This window comes from Vigna radiata, chromosome 1 (assembly GCF_000741045.1).
Source record: "Vigna radiata var. radiata cultivar VC1973A chromosome 1, Vradiata_ver6, whole genome shotgun sequence".
Classification (NCBI taxonomy): Eukaryota; Viridiplantae; Streptophyta; class Magnoliopsida; order Fabales; family Fabaceae; genus Vigna; species Vigna radiata.
The window spans coordinates 22910072-22936714 of NC_028351.1; the positions used below are offsets into that span (position 1 = coordinate 22910072).

Sequence of the window (26643 nt, forward strand, 5' to 3'; positions counted from 1 at the left end):
TGACTTGAACGTCGGTGCCCTTTCTAGCCAACGTCTAAGCTCCTGGGAATTTGATGAGCAGCATTAATTGCAGCCTAGTAGACGTCGGTCCCCGTGAACACCGACGTCAATTGCCTGTCTTATCACATACCTCAGTCAATTGGACGTCGGTTTGCGGCAGGTGCGACGTCTATGATGTCAGAGACGTCGCCTGACATTGAAACCGACGTCTAGTTTTCCAATATATTTACGATAATGCCACCATGCAGTAATAGACGTCGGGAATTAACGAAACCGACGTCTAATGAGTGACGTTAAACAGCGTTTTTGCACTAGTGAAAGGAATCACTAAAATTGTTTGTCACTAAATTATAATTTGTCTTATAAAAATAAAAAAACAGTTATACTTTTATGAAATATTATCAGAAATAAAAATAAGTAAGTAATATTAAATGTATAATTAAATAAATCGTTATAATGCTTATATACAATTTTAATCCATGTGAAATTACAAATCATAGAGGAAATACAAATGTTACTTTATTAACAACACAAAGACAAACAAAGACTATATTACATTAAAATGAAGTAATATTATTCTTTTATTCTAAACTAAGGGTTTAGAATATTATAACTATAATTGATCGGTTAAAATTTTTAACATTGAGAATCAATTATTATATCAATACTACTAAATAAAATAATATATGATCGATAATCATCAAAGAAAACAAAACAAATGAGTATTTTATTACAACCATCCAAAAAGATATAGTAAAATAAAAGTAAGTGTACATACATTTCAAAGAGAACTATAAAGAGAATTTAAGAAATACGATATTTTTCAATACAAAACTAAAAGATTCTAGTCTTAGTACTAGAAAACAACATTATCACTCTTCTAAGGCATATTAACCTTTACTTATTCATATGTTAACATCGATTAAAATAATCATTGTAAAAGAAGAAAACAAAACAAAACAATACAGAAAAATGGTAAGCTAATTAGCAAAAGAGTTTTCATATAACATAATACAAGTTAAAATCACATACAAATCATTCATAAAAAAAAAACATGTTTATAGTAAAGACTAAACAAGACTCAATTATCTATATACATGCATTGATATCAAATTTTGATAAGTTTTGCACTTATGGTGGCCTATACTGTTTTGTAAAGTCATTGCTATAATGAGTTTCAACGTACCACACACAAGGTTAGTCCCTTCTCATCTTAGGACAAGATAAAACTCCTAGACTGAGATCTCTTACTACTCTTACCACATAACACATCATTCTCGACATAAATTTGGATGATTATTAGAGTGTCAATATTGAATCCTTATATAAATACATACAATATGGAACACAACCTAATCCACCTAAAGCATACCATCTTCAAACAATTTACATACTCATAGAATTACATTACTAACATCTAACTCTCATCAAAATATTCAATGAGAAAAAAAATTAAACAATTATAATTGAACAAAAAATAAATAACCTTGAGTGATAGTCATATAAGGTTTTAGAATGTTGTAGTTGGTCAACTTCAACATATTCTATTGGAGTATGAATTGAAAAAAAAAAGATATAGTTAGATTGCTTATTTAAGAACGAAACTACATAAGTTTTTCTATTAAATCTCTAAACATATAGCCTTATCAACATCATTGGAAAATGTCTGTTGAACATAAATGATCTTATATAGAATGTGAGTCTAACTTATAAATCTTACAATCCTAAAAAAATGACAAAACAACTAGTTTACTTATCAATTATTTCACAATATAACAAAGGTATATGAAGAATGTAAAAATTTCTCAAAAATCAACTACTTTGATTTTGATTCAAGTTTAATTAGTAAAATAACATGCATGATGCAATACAAATTAAAGTGGGCACTAACATAACACAAATTATATACCACTATAAAAGGATTAAGTTTCTTCATCTAACCATGAAACATAGAGTTGTAATATAACATTAGAGTGTATGTACAAAACCAAATATTTAAGACAACTTTTGAAAAATATCATTGATAGTTATAATAAGATATCTACATTATAATTAGGGGTGGGCAAATGGAACTGTACTACTAAAAACTGTATTGAACTAAAAACTAATTTGTTTAAATTGAACTGAACTATAAAATAGTTCAGACAAATTGAACTGAACTGTTTTTTGTTTTATCAAAGTAAACTGAACTGTACTGTACTAAATTGTACTAAACTACAATATAAACTGAACTGAACTACTAACTGAATTGTAAATTGTACTAAATTACAATATAAACTGAACTGAACTACTAACTGAATTGTAAATTGTACTAAATTACAATATAAACTGAACTGAACTACTAACTGAATTGTAAACTGCACTAATTTTAACTACTATACTATTTTTACTTCTTTTAGAGGAAAAATACTCTTATTAGAAAGAAAAAAAAATCACCTGAGTATATAAATTAATTAGTTTATGTATAAATTTGTTTGTAAAATTTATTCTCATTAATTTTTAAGGTATAAATTACATGTAGTTTATAGAAAAAATAATTTTTTTATTTTATTTTTCTTCCATAAATATTTTTAGATAAAGTTAATGTGGTCCTACTAGTTTAAAAAATATATGAATATAATTTAATATCAATAATGCTTTAGAATTTAGCATCATGAATTTTCTTACATAATTTCAAAAGAAAAGTGACTCCAAAAATTTTAAATATTTTCTTACGTAACTCCAAAAAAGACGATTTTAAATAATCAAAATTTTCAAGAGTTCTGTTATTGTTTATTTACATTATGTCACCAAAAATAATTTAAAATGTTTTTAAAAAATAAATACCCTTTGCAAACATAAATAATGGGATGACAATAACTCTGAGGCATAATTCACGATACAAAATTTTACATAGCAAAATTTACTGAAATATAATTTAATTATTTTAATGTTAAGGGCCTTCAATAGTAGAAAGGGAAGCGGGTTGAAAGTTGGCCACAATATAGATGCAAAATTTATTAAGTTAGTAGTTAACTGAACCGAAAATTTATTAAGTTCAGTTTTAAAAAACCGAACCATAAAATAGTATATTTAAGTTATAGTAAAAATGTTTAGTTCTTTTTAGTGTAATACAGTACAATTCAGTATTTTTTATCCAGTCCTAATTATAACATGATCTATACTTGACTAAATATATGAGTTTCACGTATATTTATGTCCTTCAAATTTGATATATATACTACTAATGAAATTTCAATTACTCTTTAACTAAATATTAAAATATTTTCTAATTTTTTTAATTAAGCTTTTTCTAAATAGTACTATATAAAATTATTAATAGATCTGAATAAAAATAAAATTTATATTTAAAATAACTATTTCATGCTAATTTTAAATTTTCTTATTGTTACAATTTTAAAACTTATTCACTTTATACATTATTAGCCGCTATTAACTTTTATATACAAATTTATAACATGAAATTATTTGTTTAATAATTATTTTAAATTAATTATCAACATTTTATTTCTAAAAGTTTTCTTGTCAATTTAAAAATTTATTTATCATCATTAACGTGATTAGTATATCTATTTATATGTTAATTATAATATTTCTTTTATTTATATAAATATATGTTAATTGTTTTTTAAATAACTATTATATTTATTTAATTATGGTATTATACTAAAAAATGTTCCCACAAACCAAACTATGTTCATGTATCTCTCTCATGTTATTAATGTAAATGGAATGCACTATATTATATGTAGGGAATTAAACCTAGAAATAGTACCATTTCCCTAAAATCTTCATTTTCTTTGCTCTAACAAAACTAACCCACTTAATTGACATGGAGCTTTTTTATTTTTATACCCTCATAATTTCTTTGTGCACACCCATAATATTTATAATCGTTATTTTACTTTTTGTAAAAGTTATTTCTAAATTACCTTGTCTAACAATATTGTGAAACAGGTTTTTCAAAATTTTCAGAACATGATTTTTGGAGTAAGGTTTTTGATACAAAATTTAAAAAACACATAAACTACATTTTGAAATGAGTTTAATTTTTAAAACAAGCTTTATAGAACATATAGGATACATTTCTGAATGAGTTTATGGAATAAATTTTCAAGAATAAACTTTTTGAAAATAGAAAAAGTACATGTTGGAATGAGCTTTTCCAAACTAGTTTTTTTTTTCAATGTTTCTCTCTCCTTTTTCATTTTCAAATAAGCGATTTTTTATATATGATTTTGACATAGAAAAAACTTCCCACAAAAAGAAGAAAATAATAAATAAAAAATAGATGGTTGTTAAAATAAACAAGTTAACTAAAAAATAACACTACAAAATTTAAAAATTGTTGACACATCTTTGAATGATTCTTCACCGTAGATTCACCAAATTATAATATATAAATGATATAAATTTCATTTTAGTAAACCAATTAAACCTATTACCTTAATATGTTATTGTGATATATATAATCGAAATTTTAGACTTTTATATCATTTTAATTCCTACGCGCATGAATGTACAATATCAATTGGACATTTATACTATAAGATTGAATTAGACTATTACTTTTTAGTATCAAATAATAAAGTTTTTTTTTTCGTTAGTTCTTAAATCTAAATTTAAAATAAATTATGTTTAAATACTTTCACAAGTGTTTAAACTAAGAAAAAAAAAATTGATTATTATCGTTTAAATTAAATTTATATTTAGTGAAGTGTTGGAATTAATTCCATTAAAAGGAAAATTGAGTGCGTGAAGGTAAGTAAGCAAAGAAAGGAAGATGATGAATCAATTGATGAAGAAAAAAATCACAACAGTATATATTACATCATGAAATCCAAATTAAACATAAGAAAAGTACAATGGGAGAAAAAGTGGTGGCATAAGAATATGAATGATGATGAAGAAGAAAAAAAGGAGAAACTCAAAAGAGAAAGCCAAAAGCAAGAAGAAGAAGAGAAGCAACCGCGGTTGGGGCGAACATGGTGGTGGCATCCGATGTGGGACTTGGAGCAGGTGAATCTGCAGCTGAGGCAGCCATGATCAACATGGCCATGGCAACAAAGAAAAGCTTCATCTTCAATGCCTCCATTGTTTCTGAAAGTACAACTTTCTTGTTTGAGAGAAGAGAATAAGGGAGAAAGATTGAGAGGTAGGAGCAGTGTTGGTTGAAAAGGAACTGGTGCTGTGTGCTGTTTTATACAGTGGCTTCATGAACAACACAACAAATGTGAATCGTTGGTTTTTTAACGGGCAGCCTGCCCGAACAATTTTTTTTTATAAATATATTTTATTTTCGGGGATTTCAAGGCTGCCTTATGGCTTCCCACTTATATTATGAAATGAAAATGTTGGCATGCATGAATGGAGCTTTACTATTAGGACAACAGGAAAGCGTTATGGAGAAAAAATAAATGTTTTACTTTTTTAAGGTTTGGTAAAATTATTTCTTTCAATTATATGGTTACTTTTTTTTTTTCAAGAATATTTGATGTTGGGTTAGGTTTATGGTATGTGTATTTAGAAACTGGGATTAAAAGTAATTTAAATATTTTAAAGATAAAATTATGATAAAATTTTAAATTTTAAATTTTAAAGTGGATAATTATTGATTTTAGTAATACTATTTCTACATACTCAAAATTAAAGTTTTTAATTTATTAGATAAGTTGGCATTCTAAAATTTAATTGGAATGTAAAAATTAGGTGAAATAAATTATAAAATATTATTCTGATGATGTATCATCAACTACATCAATATTTCACAAGGAATATAAATGAATTTGTATGATTTTTTTTAATATCAATGCATACATTTATAGATATCTTATTATAAAAAATTCACATTTTTACACACACACACATATATATATATATATATATGGGTTAAATATGTTTTTAATCCCTATACTTTGGAGGGATTTTGGTTTTAGTCCCTCTTTCAAACTATAGTACAATTTAGTCCTTCAACTTTAGAAAACTCTGGTTTTAGTCATTTTTACCAAATTTTTTAACTTTATTTGTTGTTTCAAACACGTTACATTATAACATTTGTATTGTTTACACTGTTTGACACATTTTTGCTCCAATGTTAACTGAAAAACGCGTTTAAAACAGTAAATAAAATTAAAAAAATTTGGTAAAAAGGACTAAAACCAGAGTTTTCTAAAGTTGAAGGACTAAATTGTACTATAGTTTGAAAGAGAGACTAAAACCAAAATTGCTCCAAAGTATAGGACTAAAAACATATTTAACTCTATATATATATATATATAATAGTTGTGAAAATTGGTATGAGGTAAAAGTTAAGAAAAAAATTATTGGATAATCCTTTTTTGGATTTTCGGTCAGCCAAAGTTGCCCGTATGGGTTGTTGGACAGGGTGTCCATATTGGGCTTCTTAGTGCTATACAGCTGTCACCAACTGTTTGTAGGCCCATAATTCTTTTTTTAAATTTTTTAAAGTTATTTTTTTTTTTAAATAGCTTTTTTTTTTTTTTTTTTTTTTTTATATTGTCTTTCTTTAAAGTAAAATAATTGAGTTTGAACATTGAATATATTTGGTCCTAGACTCATATAACTTTAAATATATTAAAGATCAACGCTTCTTATATAAACTAGCAAAATTGATAACAGGTGAGACATGTATCTTGCTTTTTTTAATTGCAAAAGATTTAAATCAAAATTTAATTTAAAAATTAATAAAATAAGTTGGTAATAATTTGAAATTTATATAAACCTTTTTAAAGTAATTAATCTTGTGATATAACTTTACGTTTAACCCAGTCCTGTAAAATGACTTGGCAAAATAAAGATTATTTTTTATTTATATAATAAAAACTGAATATATTTTTATTAAATATAAATTCTTCAATATAATTTTTATGTCACATTTTGAATACAAAACTATGTCTTTATGAATAATTTGATAAAGGTTAACTTACAAATCTAACAACATTTACTAGAATATCTGATATCATTCTTCAAATAAATATTGATATCTTCATCATAAAAACAAATATAGTTATCTCGATTAAAAATGATGTTGTATTTACTTTGTGGGGTAACCTTAATTATTATTATTTCTGCAAAGATTTCCATTCATTAATCTTTTATAGTTTATTTTGTGTTTAGGTATTTAAAAAGAGTGGATAATTTAGCAAAACGGTGAGTGTGATGCATGTTGAGCTGGTTTAGAGACATAGTTTTCTTGATTAAGTGGTCCTTCTAATTATATATAATACTATGAACATTGATAATTTTGATGTGGACTAACTAATCTCATTACTTTATTCTCCCTTGTTGGCCATGTGGGTTGTGATGATTGAGCACTTGAAAAATGCGATTTGTAATGTTGTCACAAAAAATTCCATTGAAAAAGAATTGAAAACATAGCTTTAATTAAAGAATGATGCATTTTTCAGCAATGATTGGGTGTTATATGATTGCCTAAAATTCAGGGTTGATTAATTGGGTGTGACAAAGTAAAAGTTTGGCAAAACTTCGTTTTCCTTTGTGATGAAGAACTCTTTCAAGGTTGATGGAGACTTCATTAAGCTATTTAGGACCCCATATTCTAATTATGAATGAACCATTTTCTTAAATATGAAAAAAAAAACAATAAAGGTATTTGAAAATTTTACTTGTATAAGTTCTCTTTTTCTTTTCAAATAAGCTCTTTGTAGATTTTTTTATTACATTTTTAAAAAAGTTGTGAAATGTTCATGGGTCAAATATAAGGAATATTTAGCTCAACTCTTTATAGATTTTTAACATTTTTAACATAATTTTGTTTTTGAATATTAGAACGTAACTATATCAATAATGGGTAAATGTGATAAGTTGAACCTGATCTCCGCTATTATTTAAAAATATTGGAAACATGAATTCATAATATATATATTTTTCTCTATGCTCAATGAAACCATTTATGAAAAAAAGAAGTTAGGTACATACAAGCTAATAAAAAAACGTAATCTAATAGCTTAATTAAATATTTAATGCATATACATGAGTGTGAGTTTATGTGTCCTAACGAGGCTGAATCGTTTTCGTTTAAAAAGTGGAAGCATAAAGTTGGAGTAACTGTATCCCTATGTGTTACATTTGACATTGTACAAAATTTTATTAAAAGATTTAAAAGTACAATTTTAAAAAATAATGGGTAAGTATTTTTGTTTTGAAAACAACATTTTCTCTACATGTAAGCAATTCTTTAATTTTTCAAACGAATGAAAATTAACACAATAGAATCTTAAATTTTCATGATACTCATTATTTCCATGTACACAGTAAAAGAAAACTTACCTGGATCCATTATATACTTTTTCTTGTCAATTGTTCTCCCTTCACTTACTTCACTTTAATATTTTCTTGATGATATAGAAATTGCCTCTCTGTCAAAGTTACAGTTTCCTTTGCTTTTTTTGAGAACGTTACATTCTCTCTTTTCTTTCATAAACTTAACTCTTCTCAACAGTAGTTCAAACTTTTCCTCTTTTATGATATTTTAATTCACTTTAATAAAATACCAAAATGCCCTTTTGAAGTGAGAAGAGAGGGATTAATTTTAATAACTCTAAAATAATCCCAATAACTTTAATCCCAAAATTGCAAGACTCCTTCTCCTTAGTTCTTACTCTAAGAAATGTCTTTCTCTAGACTTCTTCTTACCTTTTCCTTCATGGTTGGCCTCACCTCCTAGAAGGACTTCTACTTAGACCATCCAACACCATCAACCACATATCTTCATCTTGAAAAGCTTTCGCAACATTCATCATCTCACATGGAGTCCATCCTTTTAAGAGCTTCATCAACACACCTTGGAGAACATCTCTTGTTGAAGAAGAATCCTCAAAGCAATCTCCATCATAACCTCTCAATAAAGCAATCTCTAGCACTTTTACATACACCATAGGAATGGATATAATGGATTAAAAATCAATTTAGTGTTATTAGAACTAACAAATGACTTGTTTTTACCCATATGAACCTTATTCATGTGACCTTCAATCACAAAGGTTGGGTTAGCATCACTTGTTTATTTGCAAGTGGCTTAAGTCTCATTCCCTTCAATGTTTCTAAAATCACATCACATCACTTCCTAGGATTTTTTTTTAAGAGGATCTACTAGACTTTGTTCTAACTTCACATAATCAACGGAAATTGTTTCATTCTTTAGTAACTACTTCATTGGATTATGTATTAATTGTATATGTCTATTATTTCCATTGTAGTTCTTGTTTTTATTGTAGATTGGCAATCACAATGTATTGACACAGAAGGGGTTGGTTTCATTCCTAGAGGAATGTTTGCTAAGAAGATTGTCAACCACTCAGCTTCATTACCAGTCATTTCTAGAACAACAAACTCAAATTTCATTATTGATCTTGTAATAATTGTTTTCCTAGTTGATCTTAATGTAATCGCACCACCACCAATTGTAAATACATATAACCACAGGTGAATTTTTTCTCATATGAATCAAAGATCCAATTAACGTCATTGTACTTCTCTAGTATAGTATCTGTTATATTCAATGGAATAATCACTTGAACCTCTTAAATATATTATATGTCTTGCAAGTGCATCTCAATATTCCTAATTAGAATATTAAGTGTCTCTTCTCAATCTACTTATTGCATAAGCAATATCAAGTCTAGAAAAATTCATCATCTATAGTAAGCTCTCAATTATATGGGCATACTGAGGTTGAAAAATAGATTCTCCTCTATTTTCCATTAATTTAGAATTAGTATTATAAGGGATATTCACTTGTTTAAAGTCATACTTTCTAAACTTCTTAAGAAGTTTCTCATGTATTATTTTGGGACAGTAATATACTATCTTCCTTCCTTATTATTTTCTAAAATCACATTGACTTCACCTAAAAACAACTTATATTTCAAAGAAGATTATTGAAACCTTAGTTCTAGAGACTTTCTCTGATGGAACTTGCCGAGCTCGACTGCCCGAGCTTGTCGAGGTCCTCCTTTGCTGAAAAGGTCTAAATTTTATTAAGATAGAAAAGGAATATTGTACCTAGACATCAATTGTATATTTATAGAGTCTATGGCAGGCAAACACATACCGTATAAGAGTAAGACAATCTGACCTATTAATCAGTGCAGTATATTTTTAGGCAATCAAACCCAATAATCAATATCGTATATTTTGTAAAGAGTAAGACAATCTAACCTATTAATACTTGTTAATTGTCCATAAATGACAATTAATTCCGATCGGTATACTTCATATAATACAATTTTAATTAAATTTAACCTTGTAAAATATAAATTAATGTTAATTTTAATTAAATTTAACTTAATAAAATAAAAATTAAATTTTTATTTTTATTTTTTGCGGGTACCGGATATCCGTGAGTACAGATAGTATAATATTCGCACCCGATCCGTTTATAAGCGAATATTAAAATATCGGCTATCCACAGGTTTCGGGTAGTAAATATCTGCGGGTATCAATTATCCGTCGCGGATTTTATCCATAGATATCTGCAGGCGCGAATTTTTTTGCCATCCCTAGATAAGTTATAGGAAACAAAAATATACATCATTTCTTTTTAGTTTCCCATATTATTTTCTTACCTTCTTTACTTCAATGTAGATGCACCTAACTCATTAAGTTATTGGTACATGCTAGTGTTGAAAACCATTTTTTTTTCTTGATACGTTTCTCAATAATTTTGTTTTATTCAAACAATAAATGATATCATAATGTCAACTAAAAGTTGTCATTTTTAAAAAAAATTCAATTAGCATGGAACATAAATTGTATCTTCTACGTGTGTTGTGCATGTTAGTGTGAGAAACACGATGATCATTTGTACTACATTACCGAACAAATTGAAAAACAAAAAACTATCCACTTCTCTTGAAATTATCATGTGTTTTTTGAACTGTTGTTCATTATTATACTTCGGTACATTTACTTGGATTAATCCATTTATTAACATTAATTCTCTCGTTTGATTAATCACTAGTGCAAAAACGCGTTTCAACGTCACCCATTAGACGTCGATTTCGTGAAACACCGACGTCTACTTTCGCACAGTGGCATTATCGTAAATATATTGAAAAAATAGACGACAGTTTTGATTTCAGGCGACGTCTATGACATAATAGACGTCGGATCTGTCTAAAACCGACGTCCAGTTGCCAAAGGTATGTGATAAGACAGTAAACTCACGTTGGTGATTTGCGGGGTCTAGGGATGGCAACTGGTCGGGTTCGGGTCGGATAGTGTGATACCCGAACCCGACCCGCCGGATAAAGCTGTACCCGAAACCCGACCCGCTACCCGTTGGATATCCGCCTAAAAAAAATCCGCGGATATTTTAAAACCCGCGGATATCTGCGGATACCCGCAAATATTAAAAAAATATATTTTTATAAATTTTTAAAATAAAATTTAAATAGAATTACAAAAAATATATAAAATATAATATAAATTAAATTAAATATAAATTAAAATTTAATTTTTGTTTGGGTTGAATTGGTTCGATGGTCAATCGTCCTTCTTTGCTTTGTTCTCTTTTGATCTTCAATCCTTCTCGAGAATGTCATCCACTCCGATGAGTTGTTGACGTGTAGAAGACACTCTGACACTCAAGATATAAAAAGGTCTAAATTTTATTAGGATAGAAGAGGAAGATTGTACCTAGACATCAATTATATATTTATAGAGCCTATGGCAGGCAAACCCATTGATTAACCATTAGTGCAATATATTTTTAGGCAATCAAATCCAATAATAAATAATTAATATCGTATAATAAATAATTAATATCGTATATTTTGTAGAGAGTAAGACAATCTGACCTATTAATTAGTGCAATATATTTTTAGACAATTAAACCCAATAATCAATAATGTATATTTTGTAAAGAGTAAGGCAATCTAACCTATTAATAGTTGTTAATTGTCAATAAATGACAATTAATTCCGATCGGTATATTTCATATAGTACAATTTTAATTAAATTTAATCTTGTAAAATATAAATTAGTGTTAATTTTAATTATATTTAACTTAATGAAATAAAAAATAAATTTTTATTTTTATTTTTTGCGGGTAACGGATATCCGCGGATACGGATAGTATAATACCCGCACCCGACCTGTTTATAAGTGGATACTAAAATATCCGCTATCCGCGGGTTTCGGGTAGTAAATATCCGTAGGTATCAACTATCCGTCGTGGATTTTATCCGCGGATATCTGTGGGCGTAGATTTTTTTGCCATCTCTAGCAGGGTCCGACGTCTACTTGGCTGCAATAAATGCTGCTCATCAAATTCCCAGGACCTTAGAGGTCGGTGGATGGGGCACCGACGTTGAAGGCACTGACAGGAAATCAAACGTCAACCGCTTCAGCTTTAGACGTCGCATAGACGTCGGATCCCGTGAATAAGCGATGTCTACTTGGTTACAATTAATGTTGTTCACCTAATTCCCAGACGCTTAGACGTCCCCTAGTCAAACGGCGCCTGTCTGGAAGGCGAGAAGACAAAAAATATTCAATTTAGACGTCGCTTCTGAAACTAAGCGACGTCTTATGTTCCTGTAATTGAGTAATTTCACCAAATTCGAAGGTTTTAGACGTCGGCTACAAGGGGCACCGACGTGAAACACACTGACAGGAAACCAAACGTCAATCTTTTCACTTTAATAAACGTCGGATCCCTTGAAACACCGACGTCTTCAGACGTCGGTTTCGGGAACAACCGACGCCCAATTTCATTTTAAATAGACCGCAGACTCTTCTCTGATTTCATTTCTGATCGCGTCTTCATCTCTTCTCCTTTTTCTCTGCTTCTTCTCTTCTTTTAGTTGCTTGTGCACCTCTACGACCTCAATATGTCATTGTCTTCGTCCTCTCCTATTTCACTCTTGCATCCCAGGTGCGTGGTTTTTTTATAATGCTTGTCGTTTATACTTTCTTTAGTTTTTTTATCCATTATCTTGCAGTTCAACTGATTAAAATTTGTTTTCTTTGTGTTGTGTTTTAGTGCAGTTTTGATCCACTCTTTGGGTAACATAGTGTAACATTCTCCCTTTGCTTGTTTCCTCATAAGAAGAGTGGCGATCTTTTGACTTTTCTAGTTCTTCCGACCCAAAATAGAACTTGGGTCCTTGGCTACTTCTCGACACCGTAATTTTTTTTTCTGTTGCGGTTAAATATGGGAAATAGCCATGGACCCAGGTTCGGTTTTGGGTTGAAAGGACTAGAAGATTCAAAAGACGCAAGCTTTTTTTGCGGGGAAACTAGCGAGAGAAGAGTGTTACACAATGCTACCGAAAGCCTAGATCAAAACTACACTAAAACATAAAGTATTTAGTTTATTGCACTTAAATAAACCAGGGAATTGTGTTTAATCATCTGTTATATCCTCGTTTTCCAAATTCTACTTAATTTGGTCGGAAATTCATAATTGTGCTAATTTGGATTTTCTGAGCTGATTAAGCGCATTTCTGGTTGCAGGGAAATTGTGGAAATATCATCTGGAGCATTAGGATATAACGTGGCACATTCAAGACTCAATATTTAGTCATTTAAATTCTAATTAAAGTTGTAATTTTGTTTTCTAGAAGCCCTTAATTAGAATTAGGTGTTTTGGACCCTTTTAGGGGCACTTTTGTAAAAAACCAATTGTGGGGGCCATGTGGCATCTCTTTAGGGATGACTTGTAGTGTGTGGACCCCACCAAATTTGAAATTCTTGGTCATATGGGGTGTGAATACTGAGCCACACACTTAGAGACCCATAGCTCATGGTTTTTGCTTCTTTCTTCTAGGGTTTATCTTGTTTTGAACATGCTCTCATGGTGCTTGCTTGGTGCCACGGTTTTGGACCATTTTTAATGAATATGATGCAGATTTTCTTCCTCCCTTGACTTACTCTTGGTTGTCTTAACTCATTGGTGGTGAAAATTCGTTCTTTTCTACCTCCTTTTGCTTGTTCTTGGTGTTTGAAGCTTGAGCTTTTAAGCTGGTCTTTGCCTTTCCATGGAGGTTTTTGGGTTTGAGTGAAGTTATATTTTCGTTTTCCTACTCATTTTCTGCTGTTATTCACGGTTTCCTTGGCATTTTGGTTGGTTGCTTGATGAAAATGGAGTTCTATGTGAGTTTTGGGTTGAAGAGAGCTTAAGGTGTTGTGTGGGTGTTGTGGGTTTGGCTCTTTCCTTCTATATTTCGGTTTGGATGTTTGAAAACAATTGGGACCAGAGTTTGATGGTGTTTTGGTGAGTGCTGGAGTTGAAGGTTGAATTGTTATTTTCGTTTTTGCACAAGAGCTTGAAGAAATGGAAGATTGGGTTGAGTTGAAGTAGTAGTGGTGTGAGTTTATGTTCTTGAATGAATTTGAACTTTGAAATGGGGTCTTTTAGGTGAGTGTTTTCGGTGTGAGGAAGAAGAAAGAGCTAAAGGTGTGTTGGTTGAGAAGAAAAACCGAAATTGGAGATGGAAAGAAGGAGAGATGGTGCCATTAATTTTTTACCATTTTTGGGCAAACCAAAAAAGATGCTTCTTGTCATTCTAGGAAGGTTTCCACTTTGAGCATGGCTCTTGCATTGTCGCTGCAGAAACTTAATGGTGTTTGGAGGTTTTTGGAGTTTGTTTACATTTGATTTAGCTTACTTGGCACATTGATAGAAGCACCCATGGTTACATTCATTTACCATTTGGTTTGGAAGCACTTTTTGGTAGCCACTTCTTTCTTGCTCACGTAAATTTGTGCCTTGGTGTATTGAAATCAGACTTTTTGCTGCATGGAAGGGTATAATTCACGGTTTTAATGCGTGTAGAAAGCACATGTTCATTGTCTTGAAGAATGGTGCACATGGAGACAAAAAGACAACAATTTTGGTGCCTCATTGAAAATTGAAAATTGACTTGGACTTGGTGAAGTGTGGTGCACGGCCATGAGGTTCTTTTTGGCTCATGGGACTTTTAAAATTAATTTTTAATTGTAATTTAGTCAAATTAATTGCTAGGATTAAATTAGGCTTGTTGGTTTCTTTGGTTTTTAATTAATTTAGTTAATAGGTTGAGTTTAATGTGTTAGAATTAGTGTGGAGTTTAATTAATTATTTTTAATTGTGTTTGTTAAATTGTTTCCAAGAGTATTTGATGTTTGAATGCTGTCTAAGGTTTTTAATTGTGTTAGTTTAATTACCATGCTAGCTTAAATTAGTTTGTTTGCATCTGTGTCTTTATTGAGTTCTTTAATTTTTGCAAAACCTTTTCAAACCCCCCCCCTTCGTGTTAGACTCGATTCTCGAACCGCAAAATTGGTCTTTGGGAGACGACCTAGGAGTCACTTCCTAGTCTATATTGCATTTCTCTTAATGCACATTAAATTTTGCATGGGATGCGACACCCATCACCCAGGTTCGGTTTTGGGTTGAAAGGACTAGAAGATTCAAAAGACGCAAGCTTTTTTTGCGGGGAAACTAGCGAGAGAAGAGTGTTACACAATGCTACTGAAAGCTTGGATCAAAACTACACTAAAATATAACGTTGTTGTTAGACGTCGGTTAATGCCATGTTCGACATTGTTAGACGTCGATTTGAGTATAAGGAGACGTCTATGTAGACGTCGGTGGATATCCTTAACTGANGTTTATGTGGACGTCGGTTCTGAGAAATTTCGACGTCCCATGGACGTCACCCGAATAGACGTCGGTTGGGAAAATGACGTTAAAAGCCCAAATTAAGCGACGTTAAATAACATTTCTGCACTAGTGAATCCATTTACTTTTCAAAGAGATTATCTTTGACATGGTATTAACATTTAAATAACTAGAAGTTCAACTTAATTTAACCTTAGCACTTATAAAATAATTAAATTATTAATACCTTTAAATCCAAAAAAATTTATGACGTTAGCCCTTCAAGAAAATCCNTAAACTAATTCAAATCCTTTCAAAACTTTATTGAAATAAGGTTTTATTATACCTTAATTTTTTTTCTCTTCATTATATGTCATTAGAACTTTTAGCTCTCAATAAGATCTTGAAATATCTTTAAAGATTTTGTAAAGAAACTTTTTCATTGTTAAGAAATATTACCTTTTGTGAATCACNAATTCTATAAATTATGATTTGTTTCAAGTTATCGTTTTATATATTTGGAACGTAATTCACGGAATGTTACCATAGGAAAATCATTTCTTGACATGCTTTAAAATATGTTTGNTTAATTTTTTATATTCCAATAATGTCTTTCTAAATTACATATTAATTAAATTAGAAAATGAATAGGGATTAGAAAAATATTCATTTATTTCTATAAGACTATTACTTGCCCACCTTTGAAAATAAAATATGCACGGAATAAAATATGTGACATCGCAGATATTATATGGACATACAATATAATAGGATTCAACTATTATAATATGTGAAAGAAGTTAGAATATGAGATAACANTATTAAGCATAGAGTGATCCAAACATATGGCTGGGAATTTAAAGTTTTACAGTTTATGACTAAGAGCGTATCAAAATACATAAGTCTCTCAAAATAAAAGAGTTATCTAAAAATAAGAACTAGTAGAAGATCTAAGTAGTGAGGGATGTGTCTTCTTTATTCTCCAATGCTTGTTCCAAGGGTACATCATCAGCTACTGCTCACATCCAAAGGATTGGATGATCATCGCAAGGGGGAAGGCAAGCACATACAACAAACAAATGCAAGGGTAAGCTAGGTATGAAAAACATGTTATCAATTAAGTATTTCAAGCATGCAAGGAACATAAACAATACAGACTATGACCAAATGCATTTTATTGATACTAATGACCGACCACGTGATTTGACCATCCGGACTAGTATTAAATGTCGAGTTCCAGGGGTTTGTGCACTTGATGGTGGCCCTACTGGTTTGCAAAGCCATTGCTGAGGGGTTTCACCCGCCCACACACATAAGTGTAAGTCCGTTACTACGCAATAGGCCTTCCAAGAAGCGCCTACATTGGGACCTCCTGCTATTCTCACCACATGACTCATCACTCTCCACTTGAGCATGGATGGTCATTAGAATGTCAGGATAAACCCTATCAGGAACTCCGGCCATTCATACGGTCAATCACAACAAACTACAGGGCACCACCATGTAACCTCCCTTGAGGATCATGAAATTACGTCCAATAACCATACTTTTTACTTTTACATTGCATACAAGATATATATGGTAGTAATTATACTTCAAAAGACCACAAACAACCCAACAAGTCATCAAAAATTGTATGAAATCATTCCATGTACACTACCAGACAATAATAGTTCTAAAAGGGCCACTAAACAACACAAAACCCAGTGAAATCATACTTAGACAAGGAAAATGAATTTGAAACCATCACCAGCAGTTCCGGAAGGATAAAAAACCCCTAGAACGACCTAAAGAACGTCCAAAACGGACGTCCGAAACTCCCAAAACGAAAAAAACAAAAACAACAGCAGAAAAGGGCGCCCGGGCGCCATAATTAAGGTGAAACAGTGCGTTGAAGGGCGCCCAACCCCGTTTTGGGGCACCCAAGCATGGCATCTGCAGATTTTTCTGCATAATTGAGCAACTCTAACCCCCTTTTACCAATTCTAATCATTTTGGTGAACTTCTAAAACCCATAAATCAACCTTTATGCTAAATTAAACTTGCCTAAATGATTCTAAACGTTCCTAGCATCATTTCTTAGCTTCTATGTATCAAATTACACTCAAAAACCTTCATTTCATCAACTCAAAGCTCTAAATCTGAATTTACCAATTAGAAGTTATTTTGCACCATTTTGACACTTCTAGCAAGTCACATATGACTTACCTAGACTGTCTAAACTGACCAAAACAACTCTCAATCCCAATTGTCCAATTCCACTACCTCACTTCCTCCCATATGCCTTAAAACAAGTATAACACAATTAAATAGACACTTTGCTAACAAAACAAATTACATGCATTCAAATCATGGATGAAACTCATTTAACATACAATTAAACACATCCTTTTACCACATCCATACCATTCATAAGCATCCATTCATCACTCACAATAATTTCCACTAAGGCACAGGTTCTAATAGCTACAATTATCTACTTTAGTTCATCATCATCATAATCTAATGTAAAATTTACACATGCATTCAATAACTTCACAAAACAGAGACAACATCCTAGTTTCCCTTACCTCTATGCAGTTGCACAGTGAAACATAACCCTACCCGCTCTCTTGCACCACTAGGAATTGCTAGAACCACCTATAGATCACCAATTTGTGGTATGATACATAACTAGAAATCCAGACTGAGCAGAAAATTGAAGAGAAGAAGTGGAATACTCATGCAATCAGAATCTGATGCATGCATTACAACCCTAAAGTGAACAGGAAAGGGGATTTAACTCACCAGTTGAAGGAAACAGAATTTGATCGNTTGGAAGTGTTGCTCTTGAAGTCCTGGTCGTTTATGCAACTTCTGTTCAACAAATCAATGGTTCAGTTTGGGATTAAGGTGGAGAGAAGGTGTAGAACAAGAGGGAAGAAAACGTGGAAATGAAATGCAGTGGTTCTTCAGACAGGGAAGAAGGAAATTTATGTTATGTTATTTTACTATGAAAATTTCCAGCCCCTTGTCTATTGCCACATATGCAACCCCAACACTTTCTTTCTTTTTTTTTTTCTCAGGTTTTACATTCTCCCCAACAATAAAAATTTTCATCCTAGAAAATTAGATTGACCAAATAAAAGAGAGGTGGATATGACTCCCGCACATCGTCCTAACTTTAGATAATCTTAGCTAGACGGATGTTCATATGTCTAGGTTGTATCTGGGTNAGATGGTAAAAAACATTGGATTGGAGGAGAAGATATAAAAGCTGTTGCACATGATGTTCCCATACCAGGATATAAAACTAAGACTACAATCAACTTGAGACTTTGGTCTACAAAAGCTGCATCAGAAGACTTTGATTTATATACTTTTAATGCTGGAAGACACACTGAAGCATCTGAGGCTCTAGCAAATGCTGAAAAGGTTTAGATNATATAGCTAGTCTCAAGTCCTTTATAAGCAGCAAGACATATATGGATCTATTGAAATGTATTTGGAAAAACCAAAGGTCTTCATTACCTAGAGACAGAGTTTGCAAAAAGTATTTAAGAGAGGGACAACCCTCACCTCACGATCCAGTTAAAACTTAAGTCTCACACTGGCTAGAGACTGAAGNAATAGTTCTCACGTCACAACTCATTTGTGAAGTTGAGTTTTAATTCACATTCTAAAAAAGGAACCAATTAAATAGCGGTGTTAGAATCAGTATTGCAGAAAACAAGCAATATAAATAATTCCTGTACTCCCCATCCATTTGATTGTAATGTGTGTTTTTCATATTTTTTCTTTGGAGTGTCTTTTATAGTGACCTATATGGGAGAATATAAGTGAATATCAATTCTCTTTAGCTTTGTTTAGATTTATTCTGTTATCTGACAGTTGTCCTAAGGGTCACAGATGTCAGCTCATGTAGCTATACCTTCTGCTGTATAAGTACTACTTGCAAAGAAGTTTAGATTCCTTTTTATGTAACCATTCTAATATTCAGTAGTACAATCTTACACAGTTTCTCTCTTTTTCTGTATATTTATTAACCTATATGAGTTTGGACTCTTAGTCCTGTGTAAATGTTGTAGAAAATTCGAGTTACTTTTTGATAATATTTAGGCTTTCCAGTTAATTTCAATTTTGTTACAGTCTGAGTGCAAGTCAATCAAAGGACATTATATATGTTTTTTTGTTTGTTTTCAAATGCAGATATGTTATATACTCTACCCTGGGGATGAATCAATAGAGGGCAAGATCCTTCGTCTCAAGCAACAATAGAGAAATGGAGCTTGGATCTTATGCAGAAACTGCTTCCACGCCATATTGAGATAATAGAAATGATTGATGAGGAGGTAATAGAGAAATACATGCATAAACGTTTTTTCTTCAGGGTACAGGCATTAGTTGTTGATGACATTCCTGCCTTGCAGCTGATTCGGACCATATTGGCAGAATATGGCACTACAGATTCAGACTTGCTGGAGAATAAATTNAAGGAAATGAGAATACTAGAAAATGTTGAATTGCCTGAAGAATTTGCAGATGTACTGGTTAAGTCCAAAGTGAGGAGCTGCAAAGTTCTGAACAAGTAGAAGAAGAAGAAGAAAAGAAAGATGATGAAGAAAATAAAGATGATGATAATGATGAAGTGGAAGGAGCCATTGCTGAAAAGAAGGGAACAGATGAAAGTTCCATTGAGGATGAGAAAGAAGAGTTGCCTGTGTCGATACCAGAACCACCAAAAGTTCGTATGGCAAATCTGTGTGTTGTGGGTGGTCATGCAGTGAATGGGGTTGCAGAGATACATAGTGAAATTGTAAAAGATGAAGTTTTCAATGCGTTTTATAAGGTAAAGTTTTCCTTGGTCTGTCAGTATGACGAACTCCACCATAGCTGAGTTATGTTTCTAAATCCGTATCTGCAATTTGTTAGCTTTTTGGTATTTAAAATCACCAAATAGCTCATAACAGTCAACTCTTATCATCTATGACCAGTAGGAGGAAACAACTCAGTCAGTCTTGCCCAATGGGCATAATAGCACTATAAAAAAATATGGATATTTCCACATTTGTTCTGTTTAAAAGTGATTACTCCATGCATACTCCTATTAAAAGCTTAAATAAACTTCTAACACTTGTAAAAATATGTATTTAATAACTTCATCTATTTATGTTTTCTTAGATTATGATAAGATCTAAGAAAATTGTGTATAGAATTGACCTCTACCATATTCTTTGTAGTTGTGGCCTGAGAAATTCCAAAACAATATATGGTATTTTGATTGCAATTTTATTGATATTTTCTGAAATTGGTTAATTAGAATTAAGCGTTAAGTTGTGTTTCAATTGTATGTCAAAAGCATCACTTGATTCTTTAAACCTAGTTTCCAAAGTTCCTGTCATTAAACCTGATCGTACTGGTATCACTCATTACTAGTTTGTAGAGAATGAGGATCTACAACTGCAGTGGAGGGAAGCAAAGAGGAGTAACAAAGTTAAAGTTGCGGTTGCGGCATTTATCAGAGAAAAAACAGGGTATTTTGTCAGTCCTGATGCAATGTTTGACATCCAGGTAGATTGGTTATTTTCTTCTTTTTCTTTTATGCCAGTTTTGATTGGGCTCTAAGTTTTAACTATAGAATGGAAAGTGTAAAATGTTGTAACGGTCTCTAGTTAGTCATTGGTCATTGGTCATATTGTGATTACTGTAATTTAGTCATCAATCAAGCAGATTATTAGAAAAATAATTATTCTGTTTTGCCTATATAGTGTAAAAGTACCATAAGTAATGTAACTGAACCCTTGCTCAAAATGCTCAAGTTTGCCTTGTTTGATGTATGGTCTAGGTTAACACATGCCGAAATGAGGCCAGGCTGTAGATCATTGATAGGCTGCATGTCCTATTCTCATTTCCCTCCCTGATAATGTTACTTTTAGACATCAATTTTTGTTCTGCTGACAATGTAGTTACTTGTGAAGGAAAAGGCAGAAAACACACTTTTCTTGATTATTAAATCATCAAATTTCCACCCTTGGATTCATTTCTCTTAGTGGATAATTTTGGTTGTATAATACCGGTTGGAAGTTGGAAGTTTCATATCGAAAGACCAGCCAATTCACAATAAGTAAGATTATTTAGAATCCCCTTTATACAGTGGTGGAATTAGAGTTTCCATCACTCCCCCATTCTAATTATTTAGTCTCCATTTTCACAATTTAATCAGTTATAGATACTAAATTTTGACTATTTGGTCCTTTAATAGACTAAATTGTGAAACTGGCCAGTTATTTTTAATGGGATAGGGTCCATGGTCATCCCGCTGTTGCTGTGTACGGATATCCATATTATGTTAACTTGTTTTGAATTTTGGGCTATCCAAAAATAAGAATTTTCATCTTATCAGTTTTCTAATGTGCTCAATATAAAGAAGAAATTGCTCTGTTTGTTTCATTTAATTTATAGAGAGGGAAGTCATTTGAAACGAATGATTTACCAAATTTCTTTAAAGCCTCATACTTTGTTAGTTATTATTTCCTTTCTTACTAGACAAAACTTCTAGAATTCTTGGATACTTTGTTAATTTCCTACATGTTTTCAGTATCAGAGTTTTGCAAATGGATGTTTAAAGATATTGTTAATTTGTGTGTTTATTTTTTTATGGAGATTAATTTGTCTCTTATTACAATGTCAGTTTATTTCCTTTCTTACTAGACAAAACTTCTAGAATTCAAGCATACTTTGTTAACTTCCTACATGTTTTCAGTATCAGATTTTTGAAAAATGGTTAAAGATATTGTTAATTTCTGTGTTTCTATGTTTTTTAATCAGGTTATTTTTGTCCCTGATTACAATGTCAGTGTTGCTGAGATGCTTATTCCGGCTAGTGAATTGTCGCAACATATCAGGTAGTTATATTTCTAAATGTACTACACAGGTAGTTGCAATTGTACTAATGTCAACAACAGTTTAAACTTTGATACGAATAGCCTTGATTAGAAAATTGAGTCAATTAAATCAAATCATCTAATATTCATTTGTAAAACTACATATTTCTCATTAAAAAACTTTTGCTATTTATTTTTGTGCATGGAAAATTTAACATGTGTTGAAGAAAATACTTGAAAATTTGTGAAAGGTGTTTTATTTTGAGTCCTCACATATATTACATATGCAACCTAGATTTGTAGGAAATATCAAGAAAACTCTGATATCGATAGTTGATGCAAGATCTCTAATTAGGAAAGTTTATGTGAGAAGACAAAGAATAGAAATAAGGATGCGGATACAAATACAGTTTTAACAACCTAACTATGATGTATATCATTTTCTCCTCGGTCATGTTCATATGGAGAAATGATCTCAATAAAATTTTGTATCTTTTCTGTAATTTTTTTTTTGGAATCCCTATATCTTTTCCCAATTGCTATTTGGTTCTATCAATAATGTCGATCTTGACATATATGGCATCTTCACAATGTGAAAGCAAGATGTTGTAGAATCTCAATGTATAAAGCTTCATCCCTTGAATTACTGGTGTTCTATGGGAACGTGTCGGAGAAGTACTCTTCTAAAATCTCAGGCAACAAAACTAAGATTGCTCTAATAGAGAGAATAATACAAAATTAAGAACCTAAACTTGTTTTAAATTAGTGTTCTGAATAAAATTGAACCTATAAGGCTAGATTGAGTTTACAGGTTTGTATGACGAGGACGACTTGGAAAATCTTCTTGACAACCAAGAATTGATTTATTGACCTTGACAATTCCTTTTCCTGTACGTAAAGAAGAGGACATAGTCGTACGTTAAATTGTGAATGGAAATCTGTATTTGGTACTAGGGAAACCATTTTAATTTTTGTAAAATGTTTATCCAATATGTTACAATCAATCATTCATGTACTTGCCGCTAACAGCTTAAACATTCCGGCTGATTGGTTCTTGAAATGTAATGTAAGTCTTCATGGCCAAATGATCAAGTGTATGATTGTCACCTCTTCAACTCCTCTTCATAACCAAGGTGTCATTGATCTATGCGTTATTGCTTGCAATNCAACTTTGCAAATTAATACTATGTTTNGAAATCCATTCAGTCATACTGAGCACCAATGACATGTGAGAGCGAGCTTGGCATTCAATGTGCATTGTGAAATAGGATACAGGTCAAACAGATATACACTAATCTGTGTTTCTTGTTTCTCTCGTGTAGTACTGCTGGAATGGAACTTTAGACGGGGCCAACGTTGAAATTAGGGAAGAGGTTGGTGCAGATAACTTCTTCCTCTTTGATGCCGAGGCTCATGAAATTGCTGGGCTGAGGAAAGAAAGAGCAGAGGGAAAGGTTTGTCTTAAGACCCTTGTTGTACATTTTAATTACTATATAACATAGTTAATACCATGCTGTTTGGACCATACCTTACCCACATACAACAAGTATTCTACTGTATGTTAGTTTCAAATGCTAATAATTTGCTTAAAGAATTTCATAATAAGGTTACAAGAATTTTGAACAATGATAGTTGTATGAGGAAATGTCGGTCTTGGGTTTCTTAAAAACTTAGATGATTGAAGTGGTGTTTTTGGATCTTACAACTATGACGAATTGATTGGGTCCTTAGAGGGAAATGAAGGTTTTGGTCGAGCAGATTATTTCCTTGTGGGCAAGGACTTCCCCAGCTACATAGAATACCAAGAGAAGGTTGATGAAGCATACAGAGACCAAAAACTGAGTTTGAGTAGACTTTCTTCGTATTTGCTATTAAATGTTCGTTTCACCTGCTTGCCTATTGGACGTATGCACCAAGTCCTTGTTCATTATTAGGGCATGTTTGACGAGAGAGCTAGTACGGCACTCTCTTTTGAATCAACCAATTTTTGTGTTCAACTTTATATTTAATGAGTTTAGTCGTGAATATGTAGTTCAGACAAATTTTAACCACTAGCACAGTTTCTTAGAAGGCGTTGGTATTTTCACTTATTTACATGTTCTATTATGCCATGTGAGAAATACAACACAGTTCTTGTCTGATTTATAACAGCAATGTACACACAAACCTAAGGTCTTTCGAGAGGACCTTTCTCTCCTAATTTCCTTTTTCCAAACAACCAAAACACTCCCTACAATAACCTAAACATAGACTATATATAATAGTCTGTCATACAAATACAACAGCAGGAGGTTATAACTACCTCCTTCCTTTATTTCTCCTAGTACAAACTTTGCCTCTAAACCTATCATCATGCAATGTATTTATTAATTGTATTCAGTTGGTACTGTCGTCCATTGTTGCTCTGTTCCTTCATACATTGTGCTTGTTGCTCTCATGTTATTTTTAACATTAACTTTTGTAAATGATGTGATGCAGAAATGGACAAGAATGTCAATGTTGAACACAGCAGGCTCATTCGAGAGATATGGAACATTCAACCAGCCCAATTGTCGTAGAAAGGTGCAGACGCACTTATTAGCGACAAAACATGGGTTTAGTAAGAATAATTAACAAAACATGTACCCTTTTTAAACACTTAATAATCTTCATTTTCATCTTCACCATTCTACTTTTCTTCTCCATTTACACAAATAAGACAGAAACACCATGACAATTTTGAACCTTGGTCACAGATGACTAGAAAATACTAACTCACTGGAAACAATGTTGACAATGTACATAAAGGTTTATATTTTTTGCAGCAAAAATTAATTCAAAAACGGAATTTTATTAATAGTGAAACAATCATGGAACAAATGAAACTAAGGAAATACCAAAATTATGTCCATACTTTTGAAAAAGTTTTGAAACCACTACATAATCAAATAGGCGAAATCAAGCTTGGAACATACGAAAAGATGTCAGTGATAAACTCTGTGTTGTAACCTTCAATACGCTCTACTTTATTCTCCTTCGAATTAAAGATAATGATGACACTGTAAGGATCTCCTAACTCATAATATGTGAGCAACAGAAGATCACCCCACATGCATAAAATCTGTAGCTTATGGTTATCAACACAGACATTCAGAGTTTCGTAACTTACACAGAGTTTCGTAACTTACACTTATCAACCGACTCCAAGATGTTTCGTCTCGAACGTCCCTCGATGCCAATACAGCCAAGCTTTCTAACATACTTAAAAAAATACAAAGATAACCATTCCAAACACTCATACTAGCATAACCACGATCATAGGGGACGAGTTTAGGCAGCGACAAACATATGCAAGTATCGTTATTTAGATCATATGAAAATATTTTTTGTTTGCGGTCCCATTCTTCTTTGAAAGGATGTCCTATCCAGTTAACAGTGTCATTCACAAAGCATCCATTATGGTCTAAAGTGCTAAAACCCATAGAGATCATTGAAGAACGTCTCCAACATATGTCATTCATGCTGTAAACCCACACACTCGTTTGATATGTACTCGGATCACTAACCATTGCCAGCACCTTGTAACTGTCCCTCCAATCATCGTACACAAACCCAAAATTCACATTATAGATAACACCAGCGACGAGACCATCTGGTAAAACAAAGCCGAAATTGAGACGCAATCTTGGTGAAGGTCTGGAGCAAATTTTGGTTGCAGGGTTCCAAAAGCACACCCAATGCTCTTCGTACTCATTTGTGTAAAGAGAGTCATGTAGAGAAAGCAAACCATTGCAAGAACCGATTACATAATTATAGTGTTCGGGGCATCGCAAGATACGATCAAGAAAGGGTGCAGGGTTTTGGATTAAAAATGGTAAAGAGCCAAAACGAGCTATGAAAGGTGAAGATCCTATACCAGGCAAGAAAAGTTTCCTCTTCAATCTATGTGTCACCAGTGAGAGGAGGAATTCTAGGTTTCTGGAAGACCTCAAGGTGCATTTTCACCAAATAAGGATTGGATATAAGAAATTTCCATGTCTTTGAAACGCACCTGAATCTGATGAGACTCGTCACAGGAAGCCATGACAGAATTTCCAGTATGAGTTCTTCACTGAGTTCTTCAGCCATAGCAGTCTCTTTTTCAAAATCCTGTGAGATCGACTGTCGCATTTA

The 26643-nt window shown here is 31.9% G+C and overlaps 2 protein-coding genes, 1 long non-coding RNA gene and 1 pseudogene across 3 annotated transcripts; 1 reads left to right on the plus strand and 3 right to left on the minus strand.

The window, feature by feature from the left end:
* Positions 1–4766: 4766 nt before the first annotated feature.
* Positions 4767–5192, minus strand: LOC106768347 (arabinogalactan peptide 14). Its single transcript, XM_014653450.2, has one exon. It carries the CDS (start codon positions 5093–5095, stop codon positions 4928–4930), a length of 168 nt encoding a protein of 55 aa, XP_014508936.1. The 5' UTR covers positions 5096–5192; the 3' UTR covers positions 4767–4927.
* An 11232-nt stretch (positions 5193–16424) lies between these two features.
* Positions 16425–19039, minus strand: LOC111242604. Its single transcript, XR_002669794.1, has 3 exons — positions 18416–19039; positions 18199–18268; positions 16425–16643 (listed from the first exon to the last, which is right to left on the minus strand). It is a non-coding gene; the product is annotated as an uncharacterized LOC111242604 (long non-coding RNA).
* Positions 19040–19845: 806 nt separating this feature from the next.
* Positions 19846–25049, plus strand: LOC106767870 (annotated as a pseudogene).
* Positions 25050–25607: 558 nt separating this feature from the next.
* LOC106759628 (F-box/kelch-repeat protein At3g23880-like) lies at positions 25608–26640 on the minus strand. Its single transcript, XM_014642903.1, has 2 exons — positions 26522–26640; positions 25608–26457 (listed from the first exon to the last, which is right to left on the minus strand). Exons 1-2 carry the CDS (start codon positions 26638–26640, stop codon positions 25608–25610), a joined length of 969 nt encoding a protein of 322 aa, XP_014498389.1.
* Between the last annotated feature and the right edge of the window lie 3 nt (positions 26641–26643).

Excerpts from the sequence above, each read along its gene's own strand:
- LOC106768347 (XM_014653450.2), bottom strand. The coding sequence starts at position 5,095 with ATGGAGGCATTGAAGATGAAGCTTTTCTTTGTTGCCATGGCCATGTTG.
- LOC106759628 (XM_014642903.1), bottom strand. The coding sequence starts at position 26,640 with ATGCGACAGTCGATCTCACAGGATTTTGAAAAAGAGACTGCTATGGCT. Across the intron at positions 26,458-26,521 it reads ACGAGTCTCATCAGATTCAG|GTCTTCCAGAAACCTAGAAT; the intron begins GTGCGTTTCAAA and ends ATGCACCTTGAG.